Here is an 18,153-nt window from a genome sequence, read left to right on the forward strand (position 1 = left end):
ATGGCGGGACAATGCCACCCAGAGCCCCATTAGACCCAGGGATGTGCAGCGTACCCATCAAAAGTACTTTGTTCTCCAAACGTAGTGCCAGCCAATCAGAGGCCCTCGAGAGACAGCGAGCGACCACAGACTTGGCCAGGCATCTTCATAGCTCCGCCTACCTCTCTTCCCCTCCTACAGCCCGACAACAGCAGCATGCTGCTCGTTTTCACAGCCATTCATTTGCTCGCTCGCACACTCTCCTTCACTGCTGCGTGAGTAGTTAACTCGTTCCCTGTGCAGGAGACACAGTGACTCCTCTTCTTAACCTCTCTGAGCTTTATGTTTACTCACAGGAGGTAACCAGCCATGTGGCGACAGAAATTTACACACGGGAGACTGAGGGACTCAGAATGAATGGCTTCAAACGCACACACTCAACGAATGCACAAATAACACACGCTCGCACAAGCTGCCTCCTGGCCGTCTGGCTAATGTGGCAGCAGCCGTGGGAGGTCAGGCTGGTTTATGCAGGAAGTAAAACGTGTTCTCTCTTCTATTAACAATTAAAAAAAGTCCTGCAATTTCTCTCATGACCCTTAAAAACACCCTTAAATGACCCAAAGTAGTTTGTAAATTCGATAGGTTTTACGCATAATGTAAAACCCTCTTGGAAATTTGAATCTTTAAATGCATCTCCTTTAATGAAATGTCCTTTTAAAATGAGTCTTCGAGACTCCTGCGCTCCTGTTCCCTACTGCATGTCTAGACATTTTTTAAACATAAATGGTCCCTAAGAAACGTGTCCATTCAGGGTCAAAAGAAGCCCAAACAAGCCTAATTATATCAGCTGTGGTCAACTAGTTGTTCAGAAAACCCACTGACTAATCAATATTGAAAATGTAATTTTGCACTCCCTTAGTATAGATACAGGTCTGAAAGAGGAAAAAAATATTAATGGTGTTGGACATGAGCTGATGTATCATTCTGAAGAAGTGTGGGTTTGGGTGGAGTGATGGGCCTGTCATCATGGCTCTTATCGCTTCAGGCTCTGTATACTCCTTCCACTTTTTCTTTTTCTCTTGGTGAGCTGCAACAAAGAAAGCCCCCCGCGCCCCCTATGAGCAGGGGAGAGGTGTTAACAGCAGCCTGACAGGAAGAGAGCCTTCAGAGGCCATCTTAAATTCAGCTCTGACTACATGCATTTGTGTATGCAAATGATTCCTTTATAACGTGGATCCTTGATCCTTTATTTTTGAGTAATACACACTCCTCCCCACACATTCTTTTCCTCAGGAAATTATGGCACACTTTTGCATCAGTGCTTCTGATTTTTCAGAGGGACCTTAAATGGGTCTCTCAGAGCATGACCTTACAGTCATGTTAAGAGAACACACACTTGCCCATGGCCAAGAACACCAATTCATTTTCCTGTTCAGGGAAATTTAACATAGCCAAACTGGTGTCATATTTTCAGCATGCTCAAATTAGCATGCTTATGTTCCCATTTACCAAAAAAAATGCCATTATGCCATCTAGAGTGGTTAAAGCATGTTCTCCAATACATTGAGCCATGGTGTTAATAAAGGTAATGCAACTTGCAACATTTCCTGATCCTGTTCTCTAGAGATGCACCGGGCAACCAGCCAAATAGGAACTGGGCAGTTTTTGCTTAAAACAGTTTTTGCTTTTTTTTAAATATATTGTCAGACTTTTACACTGGATCAGAATCAGCCCGGTATCAGAATCGGCCCATCTGCGGAATCTACCATCAAAAATCATAATCAATGCATCACTACTGTTCAATGTTACAATTAGTGCTGTAAGTGTAAAATTCTTATTAATCTGATAAAATACACAACGGCATGTGATAAAAAGTTTAGAGAAACTAGCAAAACCAGGTACTTTCCAACCCATGAAAAATGATCTGTCCAGGAATTGATTCCTTGTCATTACCAATGACGCCTGAAAACTGACAGTGTTCAATGTCCATGATGTTAACCACGGTAGTTTCCATCATAACAGGTACCGCTCTATGATACTAACTGGACGTTAGTGGTTAGAACGATGGCGTGATTGAGGCGCTCACATTACAGGATGTCTCTACACAGTCATGCACGGTTGACCTGACAGTTAAGCCACCCCACCTGCGAATACCACCGCTTAGACCTACCAGATTGCCTCACAACAGTAAAGAAAAGCAGAGTTAGTTTGAGCATGTTCTCTCTTATTTTAGCATTACAACTTCCTTTGTTGGAGAAGACATGGGAAAACACCAAGAATTAGTGCAATCTGTCCAATCTTTCCCTGACAGACGAAAAACAAGCAGGCCCTGAAAGTGTGCCAGTCATCTCCCAGAAGAGCCCATCAAGTAAAAACCCCAAAACCTCCGCACTATTTTCTTCTGCAATAAGCCTCAATTTAGCCATCAGTAAAAATACACTAAAGGAAGACTTTATGGCTTTTCTTCAAAATAGACCTTTAGTGTGTCATCCTAACTGTATAATGATCTGGTCTCCTGCCAAGAGAACAGCAAATGAACAGTACATGAGAGGGAATCCACTCAAATTTACAAATCTTAGGTCAAACTTCACATCTGAGGTAAATATTCAAAAGAATAAGCCGTTTTACATAAAAAACACATAACATATTATTATTGCTCATACTTGGGTTTGGGGAATTCAGTCCCTTAAACCTAGCAGTTAAATGTCAGTGCATAACTCATCTTGCACCATTTGTGCCACAGACAGAATGTTGCCTAAATATTGTTGAGAAGTATGCTATTATATTTCTTTGTGACCAGATGATATTTTACCTGGTGGGCAAAAAATAACTCACCTACATGCCATTGCAAACCTGTATGACTTAGCCTACTTTCATCTGTGAAACACAAAAGAAGACGCTGAAAAATGTCTCAGTGTGGTTTTTCCATACAACAAAAGTCAATGGGCTCTGTTGTTTGGACCCATTTGACTTTGACTGCATCAACAAAATGACACATTCTTCAAAACATCTCATTTTGTGTTCTGCAGAAGAAAGAAAGTCTTACAGGTTTGGAATAGCATGAAGGCGAGTACATGACAGAATTGTATTTCCTTTAAATTGAAGGAGAGGCCCAAACATCATAGACATAGTGACCAAAACTAGCCAGGGTGTTCCCAACACAGTTCCCTCTCTACCTCAATCTCCCATAATGCAACATTGTGCCCAGCCAGGCCATTTGTGGCTAGAAAGCAAGAGAGTGTTAAGAGTAGGCCTTCGTCTAACCTGCTTTGTTCCTCCGAGGTAAACACCCACTAAAAGGTCAACTAGTTCAAAGGTACAAACCCACCATTTTTTCAAGAACTGTGGTAACGTGAACGCTCAGCACAAATTCAATTTGTGCTTTTCAGGCACGTCGTCAAGCATGAAAGATCAAGCCATTGTGACCATTTGTGTCACCACAGTGCCTGGTTGATTTACGGTCTTTCCCCCGTGAGAGGGGTTGACGGTTTGCGCACTGCACACGTTATGCAACATCAAGGGGATAGTTCGTGACAACAGCATTCATATCCCAAAAAGAGGCAGAGAAAGTTGACCATTCTCGCAGAGACATCATTATTACATTACACCGAATAACAGTGCATTAGCTAGAGGAAGAAGACAATCTGGTGGGATAATACAGAGCCAAAAAGAGTTAGGCTGAAAACCGATCTCAAGTTTGGAAGGGGCTCTCCTCTACGGGATTTCAATGCCACTGGTCTGTGGCTGACAAACCACTAGTGATTAGCTGGTCTGTTATTAGTTGACCATCTTTATTTTAAGGACTGTAAAAAGCGCCCCTACAATAAAAAAACAACCACAGTGAGGAAGTTTTTTTTTTTTGATGTTTCTAAAAATACACTCTGAGGGATGTTTTATTTGCATTTTATAAAAAGACCTCATGCTGTGCTAGCATCACGTCATTGAGTCAGCTTGCCAAACGCAAGACAAAAAAAGAGAACATCTCTACTTTATGATCTATAGCTTTGATTGTATGCTAGCATATCATTTAAAAGCCATCCCTCGCTCTAAAAAAACAGCTAAAACCAACCTAAACTGGTTTGCTGGTCTTAACTGGTTTAATCTGTTTTGTATGATTTAAAAGGACATCCCTGCTAACAAAACAGCTTAAGCCAGCCTAAGATGGTTAGCTGGTCTTTACCGATTTAATCTGGTTTCTCGGAAATGCCCAAAACTCCTCAAAAATCAGTGAGCAGACCTGCTAAGCTTATTTTGGTTTAAATGGGTCTTTCAGTAGAGATTGCTCAACGTAATAACATTATTCAAACCACATACATCGAAAGTGATTTTGTACACTGAATAGATTATCCCTACTTTTGTTGTTGTTTTGTTTTTTGACATTGTTGGGGATTTTTGTGTGTGCAGCCAATAGAACATATTTGGGGTCCTGGACTGACTTAATTCAGTGGCTGGACACAATTTTTCCTGACAGCAGCTCTAAAATCCAATTGGATGAGGTACGTTTCAAAAGTTTTTTTTTTGTTTTTTTGTTTTTTTTTACAGTAGCCAGTTATACAGTAGTTTACTTTGTTTATTATTATTAAAAAATGCATTCTTTCCTTATATTGTAATTGATATAGAAAAACAACGAACCATTCAAAGCAATACATTAGTTATTTTACCATGGTTAAGTGCTATGCTTGCCTAATAACTGCTTTAATAATCACAATTAGGCCAGTATAAACAGGATTGTGAGTCAACGCAGCAGAGCTGGATTTATTAGTGTAGAAACTGTCAAAGAATAATAAGGTCAAATATGGGAGTTCAACGTGTGTTCATTCTCTCAATCTTTCTTCGTAAGACAGAGGGGAGGTGACAGATTGGCGGCAGCTTGAGGTTCGAGGGGTTAAAGGGGGCTCAGAAGGCAGGCAGAGAGTAAGGCGAACTGACAGTGAGATAAGATTACCAGTTACTCCGGTGCTGAAGGATGCAACCACAGCAGAAAGTGACAGTTGACAGGAGCACAGCGGCCGGGTGACCACAGACAGGCACTGCGCAAGACCTGCTGTCTCTCCACCACACCAAAATAGAAATAGAGTGGTATGCAAAAAAATAAGAGCTCTCCTACTTTGTACTCATCGGTCTCGATTTTTCATCTCTTCATATTCTACAAGTACAGCTTACAAAGACTTCAGCAATGCAAAACAGCAGATAAGTAGCTGACATTAACATTTTACCTAGTTACAGTTCAAATGAATATATTATTTTTAAATCTCTTTTTTATTTTAACCATTTGAGATTTTACATATAGTCTAGTCTCTCAATTAATACACTACCTAGTTACAGTTCAAATGAATATATTATTTTTAAATCTCTTTTTTATTTTAACCTTTTGAGATTTTACATATAGTCTAGTCTCTCAATTAATACACTACCATTAAAAAAAGTTGACTAAGATTTTGTAATTTTAAAGAAGTCTCTTCAGCAAGGCCTCATTGATCAAACATATAGTACAAAGTTATAGTGTGAAATATTATTACAATCTACACTATATAATTTCTGTTTTAATATTTTATAATAATAAATTAAATGTATTCCTGGGATGAAATTTTCAGTATCATTACTCCAGTCTTGTGTCACATGATTCTTCAGAAATAATTCTAATATGATAATTTGGTGTTCTAGAAACATTTCTTCTTAGTTTGATGTTGAAAACAGTTGTGCAGCTTCACATATAGCCTACATATACACATATACATATAAACATATATATACATATACACATATATATATGTGTGTGTGTGTGTGTGTGTGTGTGTGTGTGTGTGTGTGTGTGTGTGTGTGTGTGTGTGTGTGTGTGTGTGTGTGTGTGTGTGTGTGTGTGTATGTATGTATGTATGTATGTATGTATGTATGTGCCCTTTCTGAATAAAACTATTAACCTTTTAACAATAAATAAATAATCAATCTTACTAACCCCAAACTTTTGAATGCTACTATATAAACACTTTAACAAAGAACAGCATGTACAATAACTGTACCATAAAACCGGTTTAGATAGAGAATAGAATTTAAGACTACAGCAAATTGCTTGAAATGTGAAGTCAACTTCCCAGATACCAGTTTTTTTTTAAAAATGAGAAAGACAAACAAGATGACTACAAAGAGAGGAGCAGAAAATCATTTGAAATGGTGACTGGTGTCTGTGAGCCTGTTCTGAACATGTATGTGCCATTAAGCAGTGTTAAATTAATAGAAGAGCACAAGATTATATTCTACAAATTAGCCATTAATTATCACACCGCAGAGCAAAAAAATCCATACTGTCTGAGAGGAAAATAGATCATAATGTGCAAGCGGCCCATTTAACACACAAGCTACAGCCAAACAAAGCATCCGCTGTTTTTCTCCTACCAAACCAGCTTTTTTTTGGGGCCCGATTATAGTGTGGGCCTCAGACAGGCAGCCAGGTGTTAGAAGCTCGCTCAGGGCGTTTTTCAGATCAAACTAAACCCATTCTCACAAGCAGGTCACTGCCTAAATCGCAGCAATTAAGAAATGATTTTCACCTCATGGATTGCTGTTACTTCTCACAGATGATTCCCTTCCCAGTCTGTCAGCAGGGAGGCGCTGGAAAGGCCAGTTAACGTAAGAAAACAGAAAAAGAAAAGAACAATAAAAGGATAAAAAAAAAGGTGAGCAGGAAAGTAGGCTAGTAGAGCAATCAGCATATGTGAAAAGTGATTATGTGCAAAATGAAAGAAAGATCCTGACAGGAGGGAGGAAAAAAAGCACTAAATAAATCCAGCATTCACTTGTAAAGAAGGCTCATGGTGGAGAGGGGGAGATTTAGATTTTTCCAGTCAAAATGCAAAAACAAATCTACAAAAAAGGCATTTACATCCCTCATTTTCAATACAACACAAATAGCTGCTGACTTGAAATATTCAAGGCCAAAAACGAGGTGATTTCCCACATCTGTGCATGAATGAAGCTGCATAAAAACAGAAGTCGTTCTTTTTCTCCTCGCCTGTCACAGAGACTTTCCACAGGAAGAAGCCAGCGGAGAATCTCTGGCCCTTCATAGACACTAAATACGAGACTATGACTAATTTGACGTTTCAGCAAAATATTCGCAAGAAATTGTGAAACCATTGATTCCAGCTAAATTACAGCAGTGACTGCTGACTAAATCTGTAAATTCTACCTTGTGAATTTACATTAAAACATGCTTACTGGAAATATTATGCCGTCACTCAATATTATTGCATTAACTGTGACAGGATTGACATCCTGATCCTATAATATGCGTTTGCTCATAAATCTGTCAGCGCATATGCGAGGCAACTTCTCCTCGACTCCTGCCAGTCGGTCTGAATTATATTATGATTTTTAATGGGGCTAACTTTCCTACAGGTAATGTTTTAGAAGATTAATACAGATTAATGCAAATTAAATGTTGCAAATATAATGCAAATTAAATGTTAAATCAAATACTGTACGTTTTGTTTTGATTTTCATTTGGGTGAGGGTTCATTGAAAGTCAGTGGGGTCCAAAGTTGTTTCAGACCCAAATGATTTCTATTGCATCAACGAAAAAGGCTGAAACAAATTTCGAAATATCTCCTTGGGTTTCATAGAAGAACAAAGTTTGAAACAAAGTGAGGCTGAGAAAATGACATCAGAATTTACATTTTTCTTTAATTATGGCAGTCAGACCCCCACCACCCACGTAATTCGTACCCAGATTGGCAGGAGCTGTATAAGCGGCTACATGTGACTTCAAACACAAAGTTGCAGAGACCGATAAGAACATGTAGGCTATATCCAATGAGAGCAACACTGATTCAATTGCTGCTCTCAGTGGCCAGTAGAGCAGCAGTGAGATGATATAAAAACAACAAAAAAACAGAAAGACAGGAAGAGCAGAGGAGCTTGCAGCTCACGTCTGCCGGCAGACAAACAGCTAACAGACGCTGCCATTAACCACAAGTCTGGACTAAAGCACCACTTATCAGCAACAGAATCAATATCAGCCCAGCCTTGCTGTTGAGTACCTGCATAAAAACAGATGGCATTATGCACGCATTTAGTGTTAACATACACGTGTGCATTTGTGTGTGAATAGGCCCCATTAAAACGAAACCTCAGTCGGTCTGGTCAGTTGAGTGTTTTTTTCTCTTTTCACATGTTGCAAAAAAACATGTGGATTGGTTAAAAATATCTGATTTATGAGTGAGCAGTTAAGAAGCTTGTTCTGTCTCCCCGAAGCAGCCAGAGCTCATTATGAGCTCTCAGCATCTGCAGAGCACCACTATTTTTAAGACACTCAAGTGGTGATTCAAAAAAAAAAAAAAAAAAAAAGGGACACCGTGTTCTGGCACCGGGGTGGTTACTATGGAAACATAGTGGTTAGGCCCCTCTGATGGCAAAGTGCATGTGTGATCAATGTTCCTTTATTTCCAAGACACTGTTTTAGTCACTGCGAAAACGCTAAATTATACTTTCAATTAGGCTATATTTACTTGTAAAGTGATTGTTTGTTCCATGTTAATTAATTTGAAAATTCTGTCTTGAAATAACAGCAAGTAGCTCATTTAGAGAAGACAATTCATTTCCAACCTGACAATAAATGTGAGAATTGGGAAAGTTCTAAATAAATGCTATAATGTTGCACACGGCCGCGTGCCAAGAGGACTGGTGCCGATGACTTTGATGAGCTTATTGTGGTGTAAAAAGTGATTTAAATTCAGATCACTTTACAGAGCTAACAGCACCATTAGTCAGCATGGCTGAAACTCTATCTGGAACTGGATTTAATGATATTATCTGGATCCTGTCAGATTTGTCCTTGACTGTCAAAAGGTCTTGTGCGTTAAACAAGAGACTGTCATTAAATCCATGGACAGGTTTGCCTTTCAGGACCTCAAACAGTGTTAAACAGACACCGGAGATCCTTGCCATAAGGGTTAGCTTATGCTTAAAAACAATTAGACACATCTAAAATATATATTATACGTTTCTTTAAAATGTCTGTATTGTGCATTCAAAAGGAACATGTAATTGTATTTTTTTTTTTTTTTTTTTAAGATAGTAGGGTCTAGCAAAGTGCAATATAATGCCTTTTTTCATTGACCTAGGCCTATTTGATATATGGATTTATAAATGAAAGCAGCAAATAAAGAGCAAATTAAGATTCATGACTTTTTTATTGCCATTAACAAACAATAAATTGTTTGCTAAATTGGTGCACAGTCAGAGAAAGAATGTGCAAAGGGACAACTTTGTCTACCCCTAATAGTATACAGTAATAGTATGTATACATATACATATATATACACACACACAACCCCATAATAGTACCTTAGAGTAGTAATATGTACACATGGGTACTACTATGATCCTACAATGAGTACAAAATAAGGTACAAAAAAGTTGTCCCTTTAAGGATACTGCCTCAGTGACAAGCTGTTGTACCTCTAAATGGTAAAATTTTTGCACAATTTTTTTCCTGAGACAAAGGCTAAACATTTCGGAATCATAAAATGGTAAAAAATTATATTTAATTAATATTTAAGGCTCTTTATTAAGGCTCTTTATTTTAGTGACACCAATCCAGTTTTTAGAAAAGTCCATTTTGTTAAAAAAGGACTAGCCTACAACAAAATAAAAGAGCAAAGGCCATTTTCAGAAACCATGCCTACCATTTATCAAAAACCAAATCACTACTATTGAAACTTGTGTGACTAGCATCCATCTTACACTTAGTGTAAAAAATATTCTATTTGTTGCTATTTACACTCAGCTCCAAACATTATCTACAACTCTTTACTCAGTGTAAATAGCATGCATCTTCTATTAAACTAATAAACGTCCAATATAAAAGCCAAAGCACCCATGTCTCTTAAGCATAACCTGTCCAAATAATAGTGCACAACTTTCAAAACAGAATCACAATCAAGATTCTATAATTTTCTAAAATCACATCTTTAGTTATCTTTCTTATAGTATTATCCCAGTCACACTAATGTGGAGATGAGGAGGATGAATTCAAATGGGTAAAGCTTTAGCTGCTGGAAGTTTCCTTTGGAACCAACCAAAGAAAAATCACCAGGCCGACAGCAACATCAAGCACAGATGTCTGGAAATCCAGATGAACCACAAAACAAATGATTAATGCTGTATACAAAGCCGAATGTATACAGTGTAAATAGTTCGACAGTGGTTTCCACTGTGCTGGTGTCTTCACAACACCTCGAACAGATCTGACATCCTTGGTCTAACATGGTAGCAACTGTGCAAAATTAAGCACACTTTGTAGTCATAGCAAGTCAAACACTACACGACTACATGTCTTGCTAGGGCCCTCAACACTAAACAAAATGACTAACCCCAGTGTCAGGCCTATGAGAGGCCCCACTGGCCTCTCCTCAAGCAGCTGAACTTGCACAAAAGCAGCCACATGGCTCCCAGTGGCACGCATCTCGCCGGCTAATGAGAGATGCAGCACTGAATTACAAATGTTCTGGCAGGAGGGTTAGCGTACCCAAAGACACTTCCATTACATCGCTCTTAGGGGGAGGTCTTCCATCTAAAAGCGCTCTCTCTCTCTCTCTCTCTCTCTCATTCTTTCGCTTACACACACACACACACACACACAAACATGAAACCACAGAGGCTGATTTTTTAAAAGCCTGAAATGATTACGGTATAACCCACTTCCTCATTACAGTAAACGTTTTCAATATGGCTGCATTCACAACGTACTGTCGATTCCAGTCCGCACCTGATCAGCGCATTCGGAACGAATCGGATAATATACTGCAATTCCGAAGACTAATGGCACAATGATTCTTAAAAGAAGAAAGAGGAAAAGACGAAAACACCTCCCGAGAACAGAACGGTCCGTCAGCGTCACAGAGGGTAACAGTTGTGAAAGGGAAGTACTACTGCCAAGAGTTCTGCCTGTTGCTGCCACGTCTTGGCCACATGTCAGCATTCACGACAACATCAGTGAGGTTACCCTGCCTTGAGCCAAGTGCAAGCAAGACAAAATAAAAATACAAAGGAACCGAGAGAGCATGTCTGGAAATAAGGATTGAAAGGGGAACAAATCATTGTACGTTCTTGATGTGCCAATTCTGACATTTACTAAGTATTTGGATGTAATAAATATTACCAATACTGAAGAATACTGGTCCACTGAATCTTTGGATCTCACCATTTCAACTTCCTCTATTGCTTGGATAGTTCAAGGGATATCAATTCCAACACCTTTGGTATTCCGGATTAAAATAAGTGCTTGGAATTCAGTTTGCAGAAAGAAGTCTGTGGGTTTATACAATCGTTGTAGCAGGGAATTACATTTACATTTTGAATTATTTGGACAGTGTTTTGCACTACGACAAGAAAAATCTTTGACAACCTTCACCATTTGTCTCAGATGGCAAAATTATTCCAAAATTGTATAGTGTGAACCGAGTTTAATTTAAATAAAATCTAGTTCTACCCCTTTGTCCAGATCTACTTGAAGACCTAAACCTAAAATCTAGACCCAGCCTAATTTAGAAGTTACTTGCACCATAAAAAAGAAGCTTAAATAAAAGTAGATGTTGTATTCCTCTGAAATGGCGCTGGTAAAGGTAATTCTCACCTTTTTCACAGAACTTTCACAGTTTAGCAGATTAAAGTCAATTCAATAGCAATCCACATAATCAGGAACTTCACGTGAGGGCAGAAGATTTACCCACACTGATTTTGCAAAGGGTTCAAGTTCATGGATTTGCTATGTTGACCAACAGAAAACTGCTTGGTTTGAAAGTGACTACTGTGTGAGCTGTGCTTCATACATTGCTACACTATTGACAATAGACAGACAATTTTGCTAATGTGACCTCACCTTCAGTAAGCTGGAAACTGACAGCAACCTTGTAAGAGTGCTTATGCCAAGACCCTGACAAAGACCTATACTTCACTTTTTTGGTCCAAAACAATACATCAAGTAAAGAAATGTAGACCAAAGCCAAGTTCATGCAGCCATTCTGCTGATACAGTCTTCCATCAAAGCCAAGCCCTCTCCAATGCATGATTTGCATCATCCACCACAGCTTACTAACCACTGACTGAAAAAGACTCCATCTGATATTCTGCCCTGCCCTCTTATCTCATCATAATACAAAGTACAGGACAGAGGAATGAAAGGCAGGGAGGGAGAGCATTCTTTTTAAGTGCAAGACTTAAGCAGTACCACTTATCAAAGCGCTGCTGCACCTGTTTTTATGTCAGCAGAGCAAACTCCTCACATTACGTGGGCACATCCATATACGTAACCGCCCATGCATGTTTGCTGATGTGGGAGTGTCCTGTGCAAGCAGTCACACATTGACCAAGGAGCCCAACACTTGTGAAGGTTAGATCACATATGATTGTAAAGGTCGATAAGTAAAAGGTCACATTGCATAATGTACCAAGCTGGTGATGCAACAGCCATAAAGGAGAATGGCAACACTTATCCATGGCTGCACCAGGCTAGATTCTCGTAATGATGTTGTGAGGACATCGTCACTTGGCAGAGGACTATGGCAACCTGCTTTGAGGAAATTTCCATCTGGAAAATTAAAAGGATTAATATAAAATGAATAACCTGTCACTGGTGCCAGCCTCTTTTTGCCCAAGTGATCTGACATTTTACATTAAGATATTCACACATACCCACTGCTGCTATGCAATTTTGTACAATTGTTTGTAAATTACCCACATTTGTCAATGTGAAAAAGACTGTAAAATACCTGCAAACACACAAATGGGTGTACATTAATGTGCATTATGATTACAATTCAGTAAGAAGAAAAAAATCCTAAACATCAAGTAATCACAGCTAATTAACTAAACTGTTATTAAAGAGTTTGAGAGATGTTATTAAGAGTTGTTTATTCAGTATCCCCTAGAATCAATCAAATAACAGTTTATTTGCAACTATTAACAAACTCATTAAAATCACGTATAATATCAGAAGTAAATATCAGATATCAGAAGTTAAAAGGCTGTTTTTTTCATATCAGAATTTGTATTATTCTAATCTATTATGAGTCTATGATGAAGTAACATATTGTATGCAAAGTAGGTCCAGATTGTTTAAGGATATTAAAAGTGGTTCATTCAAATACGACCCTCTATTAACAAACTCACAAAATTAACCCTTTTATAACAGCTGGCTTCCTAAAGGTATGACCCATGAATTTTGCTATGTCACATCCTTAGAAAATGCAAGGGGAAAAATACTATTTGCATTAAAACAGAGGGTTAAATGAAGCGCAGTGGTGCTAGTGGCAGGCGCTGAAACACAAACATACAATCTCTCACTCGCACACACGCAGAGCCTCGCAATGGACGAGGTGCCCGCATTTACATTGTAAAGCTGGAGGACTCGGAGCGGGGGAAGGGGTCAGAGGGAGGGCTCGGTGAGCCTTGGCCCTGCTCTCTATTTTTGTTTCCAGCTTTTTTGTGCGCCACACACTGCAGTGGATTTTTCAACTTGGCCCTCATCAGTTGTACGCCTGATGAAACAAACACTGACAGCTTCTTTACATTTGTAAAGGCCCCTACAGCAGCTGTGCCTATCTCACCACACGTCTATGAATCAGGGCCCGACCCCAGCTGGGCCTGCAGAGAGAGAGAGAGAGTGGGATAGGGAGAACGAGAGAGGAAGAATAGCCATGGGTAACCCCCCGTTCCCCCCACACCATGTGCCATGTTCACTTCAACAGAACAGGAACACAAACGCGAGTTCTGGCTGCATTCATTAGCCAAAGTCTGAAATCAAAACCAGCGTAACTCTTCGCTCTAAAAACAGCCCTCAAAAATAATTATACAGAGAAGTTGTTTCAGAGAGTGTCAGGATGGCCTGAAAGCCATTAAAAGGAGCTCGTCTGAAAGCAGAAGTGCCTACTTGCACACACACCCCCACCACTTTCTGCTTTTCACACACGTCTATCAATCAGGGATGGTCTAATTGCATTTTCTTGTTTGCTCTTATTAACATCTATTATCATATTTTTTTTTCTCCCTCTCTCGTTTTCCACTAAATGAATTTTAATAATATTCACAGCACATGTGAAGGAAAATGGGGTAATAAAAAATTAAAGTAGAAGAAAACAACAAAAAAAACCTTGCACTCATGTTCCAGGGGATATGGTTAAGCCAAGCATGTATAATTGCCTTACGCTAATTAAGGGGAGGCTGAATCCAAGGGGCCAAGAGTTGTGCAGGCCCGGGGGACAGATCCTTCAGGTTGTTTTTGTTGTTTGCCTGACCAGATTTTAGCACAGCTGCCTGCACTGCACAGATGTGACATGATCAGCCATGTTCTGAACGGTTCAGATCCATTCCACACATCCTACACAGAGGCTCCTGACCCTGACCATACAGACGTGTGGTCATTATGAGATGAAGCAGATCCCTGTCAGACATGCAAGCATACATAAATCAAATGAACTTTAAATTGCTAAAAATTAATTCTGACTTTGCTGACGACAACAATACAAAAGAGGGAGAGAGGGAGGGAGGGAGAGAGGGAGGGAGGGAGGGGGGAGGGGGGAGGGGGGGGGCACCTAAACACATACAGTGTTTTGACCTTTTGACCAATACATTTCTTTCACATTCCCAGGCATGATTGCATAGGTAAGGTTTTTAAAATAATATCTCAAAATAGACTGCTCTAAACTGAAATTTTCTACCAAATAAATATTTCCATTATTTAAGATGGTATTCACTTCCAAGACATGTCCAGATTTCCATGACAGTGGGATCCCTGTACATGTAAAATTTGTTTTTAAATAAAAATTGGTCATAAACCAGATAACTAATAGAATACAACACATGGCTGCATTATAATACAACACAAAGCTTAAGCTGACAATATTTTTGACAATTTATACAAGGAAGGCTTTTTAAAATAATAGTAATACAGTGGGTTGAACTGAATTACTCGTCTCGGGGATAACAAGTCACCACGTGGTGTTATAGGCTACTTTTGTCATCACTTTCATTTCCCTTGTGCTACCATATTGACATGCTACCGTAGCACTATAGCTACATTGAGAGACGCTAGAGACGTAGCACTATAGCTACACTTAACAAAAGTCCACAAAGTTAGACAATTTCCATCACCTTTATGGAAAGCGATAAGATGTCATGGAACTCGAGCACTGCCGATAATGTGCGTGGAAACTGCCCCCGTGTTGCGTCATCATAACCTATACCCTCCCAATGTTTGTTTCATTCCTGTTAACCTGTTGCTGATGAACTGAAATAACAGAAAATATCACTAAAACATACATTTAACGCGCAACAAGGTAATTTCCATGTAGCAATTCCGCTCAAAATATGGCACTTTGACAAAAAAGTTCAATTTGAGGGCACGTGACAAGCCTACTTCAAGCTGCAGACAAAATTGGTTGCACGAGCTAACCCTTTCACGCTCCAGCGGGAAATTATTTCTCGGCGCAGGCTTGGTTTGTGAGTAAACTAAAGTAAGGAAGCGGACAGTGAGAGATGTAACAATAGTCTCACACACTCTGATAAACCAAAACTTATCAACTAACAGGTAAAGCGCCTGGAAAACTCGGGTTAAGAGCCAGTCAGTACTTTGAGGGTTAACTAACACGGGGTTTGGTCGGCTGTCTCTGAGGAGACTCGGTTTTTTGTTATGGTAGCCTTGCTTAATTCCGCTCCTGAGGAGATAAAATCCCCAATCCAGAAAAGTTCAAGCCCTGTATGTTCTCCAATATACCACGACAAGCTCGCCGGTTCACTAACCCATCGTACTGGTGCAGATAGTAAAATGGTCGGTTTCTTTTGCACGCGAGCCTCTGCAATGCGACTGTATATCTTCCACTATAAACGACATTCCATGCGCTTAATCTAATCAGTTGTGTAATATTACGACCAGTTAACATTCAAGGTTTAATCTGTTTAAACAATAAAACGTGCAGAAACTCTCAGAGAAAAGCAGACAAAAAAGAAGAGTTTCAGGAACAGATACCCACATACTGGCTGCTGCACAAGCTTGTGTTTACTATTTCGGCGTTTGTACTTGCAATTGTAAAGAGTGAGGACAATCCACTTTTCTGAATCTTAAATAAAGTAACTAAGTTACATCTGCCACCAATTTCGAGCTTTCTCAGTTGTCAAGTTCCCTACACAGTTACTTTAAATACATTAAAGAGTCCACTGTTTACACGACGAACGAGTTAAATCCAGTAGAAACAAATCAAATATACCGGGGTAGTTGGGATTGTTGAATATATGACCGTATTCCAGCAGAATCAGATTTCAGTTCGGGAAAACAAGTCTCGGGATAAAAGGCGACATGGTTGTCCTCGCGGCTTTGAGACGGAAAGCAATGAAGAGCAAACAAAGCCATTCTAGTCACAATTGTGTTTTAACGCTGGAGTTTGTGTACCAACAACAACACCAAACAAAACACATCCAGGTTTATAAACGAGTTCTGTAAGATAACATCTGCCGTGCAAAACAAGCATTCCCAATGAGGATACCAAGGCAAAAGCGAGGAAAATCGACGTCTGAAAAAAAAAAAAAACCTTTTTAATATATTTAAGTGTTGTGAACACAGTGGATGCATTTACGCCTTGCTTTGAAGACTAAACACAACAAGAGCCATCCGTGATCAAAGTTTACGCATTTAACATCGACACAAGCGCGAGACAATCAAACAAACTTAAGGTCAACCGCATACAAACCATCAATACTTACGTATTTCTTTTGAATGATATTTCTCTTAGGTCTTTCCTTGCTCATTCTGCAATCCAAAATGATTTACTGTTAAGGAGAGAATCGCCACATGAATTTTTTTCCTGCTTCTTTTCTTTTTCCCGGAGCAATGCGATTTAAATCCCCTGTAGTTTGCTTGGCTGTGTAGAATTCCCTCTTCGATCGGTGATGATTCCTAGTAGAATCGTGGAATTACCGATAATCCCAAAATTAGGGATCCATCGCCATGGGTAAAGGGCAAAACAAACAATCGCATAGGCATACCATAGTTAAAACCCTTCGCCACAATAACTTCCATCAGTGATGTTCATCCCGGCTCTTTAAAACACGTAGGTTTATTCACGTGAGGATGTAAATGTTCGGTGGTGAGTTACATCTTGTTTTTAAAAGGCTTATCCGATGATAGGATTAAATAAATACAATTTTAAAAAAGGAAAAGGGTTCGTGGTCCGTTTTGGCTGGATCTAGCAGACGGTAAGTGAACTCTCCAGCAGAACCACGGGCTCATCTGAACACAAGGCGAAGCTTCTTTCTTTAAGCAGCCTATCACACACACCCGACAGCAAGCTCAGCGGTAACTTTAAAAGGACTGCCGCTTTAGGGAGCGTCGCGAAATGACCCTTCGTGCAAGGGCACGGAAACGAACACCACTTTAAAGTGACCGAATATAAGAATGAGCGATTCAATCAACATGTACAGTATGGACAGAGAAGATAGTTCAAATATTTTCCAGCTCCGAGGGATTCAAGACAGTTGTAGATGCACGTTTTGTTTCGGAGCGTTTTTAAATAGCTAGTATAGTTTTCACTGCGCCCCTTATAAGATACTCATTTGCTCTCTAGAAATGTTTGTGTTCAGCGTGGGGGAAAAGAAGCACGCGGGCCGGGTTTTCCTCCACGGTAGGCCCGTTTTCATATTTTAACAGTTTTGGCTAATTGTTACAGAACATCTTAGAATTGAGAGCAATATTTACCCACTAGTTAACTCTGTGCAGTGTTACTGGTAAAACGCCCTAAACTAGTAGGCCTATATTTTATTTTTCAATTTTAAAACTGCATACATTTTTATAATTGCCTGACAAAGTCTTGTAAAGTCTTGTAATAATGATTTTGAAAATTAAACACTAAACATTTTTCCCAATCAGTTTTAGCGTATTAATTAGTTAGCTGACAGTTTTGAATATTCTTCAAATACTCAAGATTTATAGAGAGATAGACAGAGAGACGATAAAGCACATTTTAAAGACTAACAGTTTTTCTGTCATTGGTTCATATATTGAACAACTAATACTGGACTTTAAGCAATAACAAAAAAAAAAAAAAAAATTTTCTTGGTCAGTTTTTGTGCTGATTTTCAAAGAAAAAGTATATAAATGAAACATAATTTTGGAGTCCTGGGCAG

The 18,153-nt window shown here is 39.2% G+C and overlaps 1 protein-coding gene across 2 annotated transcripts in view; it reads right to left on the reverse strand.

Moving 5' to 3' along the window:
* Positions 1-17,310, reverse strand: part of jarid2b (jumonji and AT-rich interaction domain containing 2b) — a 112,192-nt gene extending 94,882 nt beyond the window's left edge. Inside the window, exon 1 of one of the 2 annotated variants that reach the window (XM_079879449.1) lies at positions 16,735-17,310. In XM_079879449.1, the coding sequence (XP_079735575.1) occupies positions 16,735-16,779 (45 nt within the window). In that variant the 5' untranslated portion in view covers positions 16,780-17,310. Of the gene's footprint in view, positions 1-15,129; positions 15,158-16,734 lie in introns of those variants that run through there. The other variant, XM_079879450.1, reaches the window with a different exon arrangement.
* Positions 17,311-18,153: the final 843 nt, after the last annotated feature.

This window comes from Squalius cephalus (genome assembly GCF_949319135.1).
Source record: "Squalius cephalus genome assembly, chromosome: 8".
NCBI lineage: Eukaryota > Metazoa > Chordata > Actinopteri > Cypriniformes > Leuciscidae > Squalius > Squalius cephalus.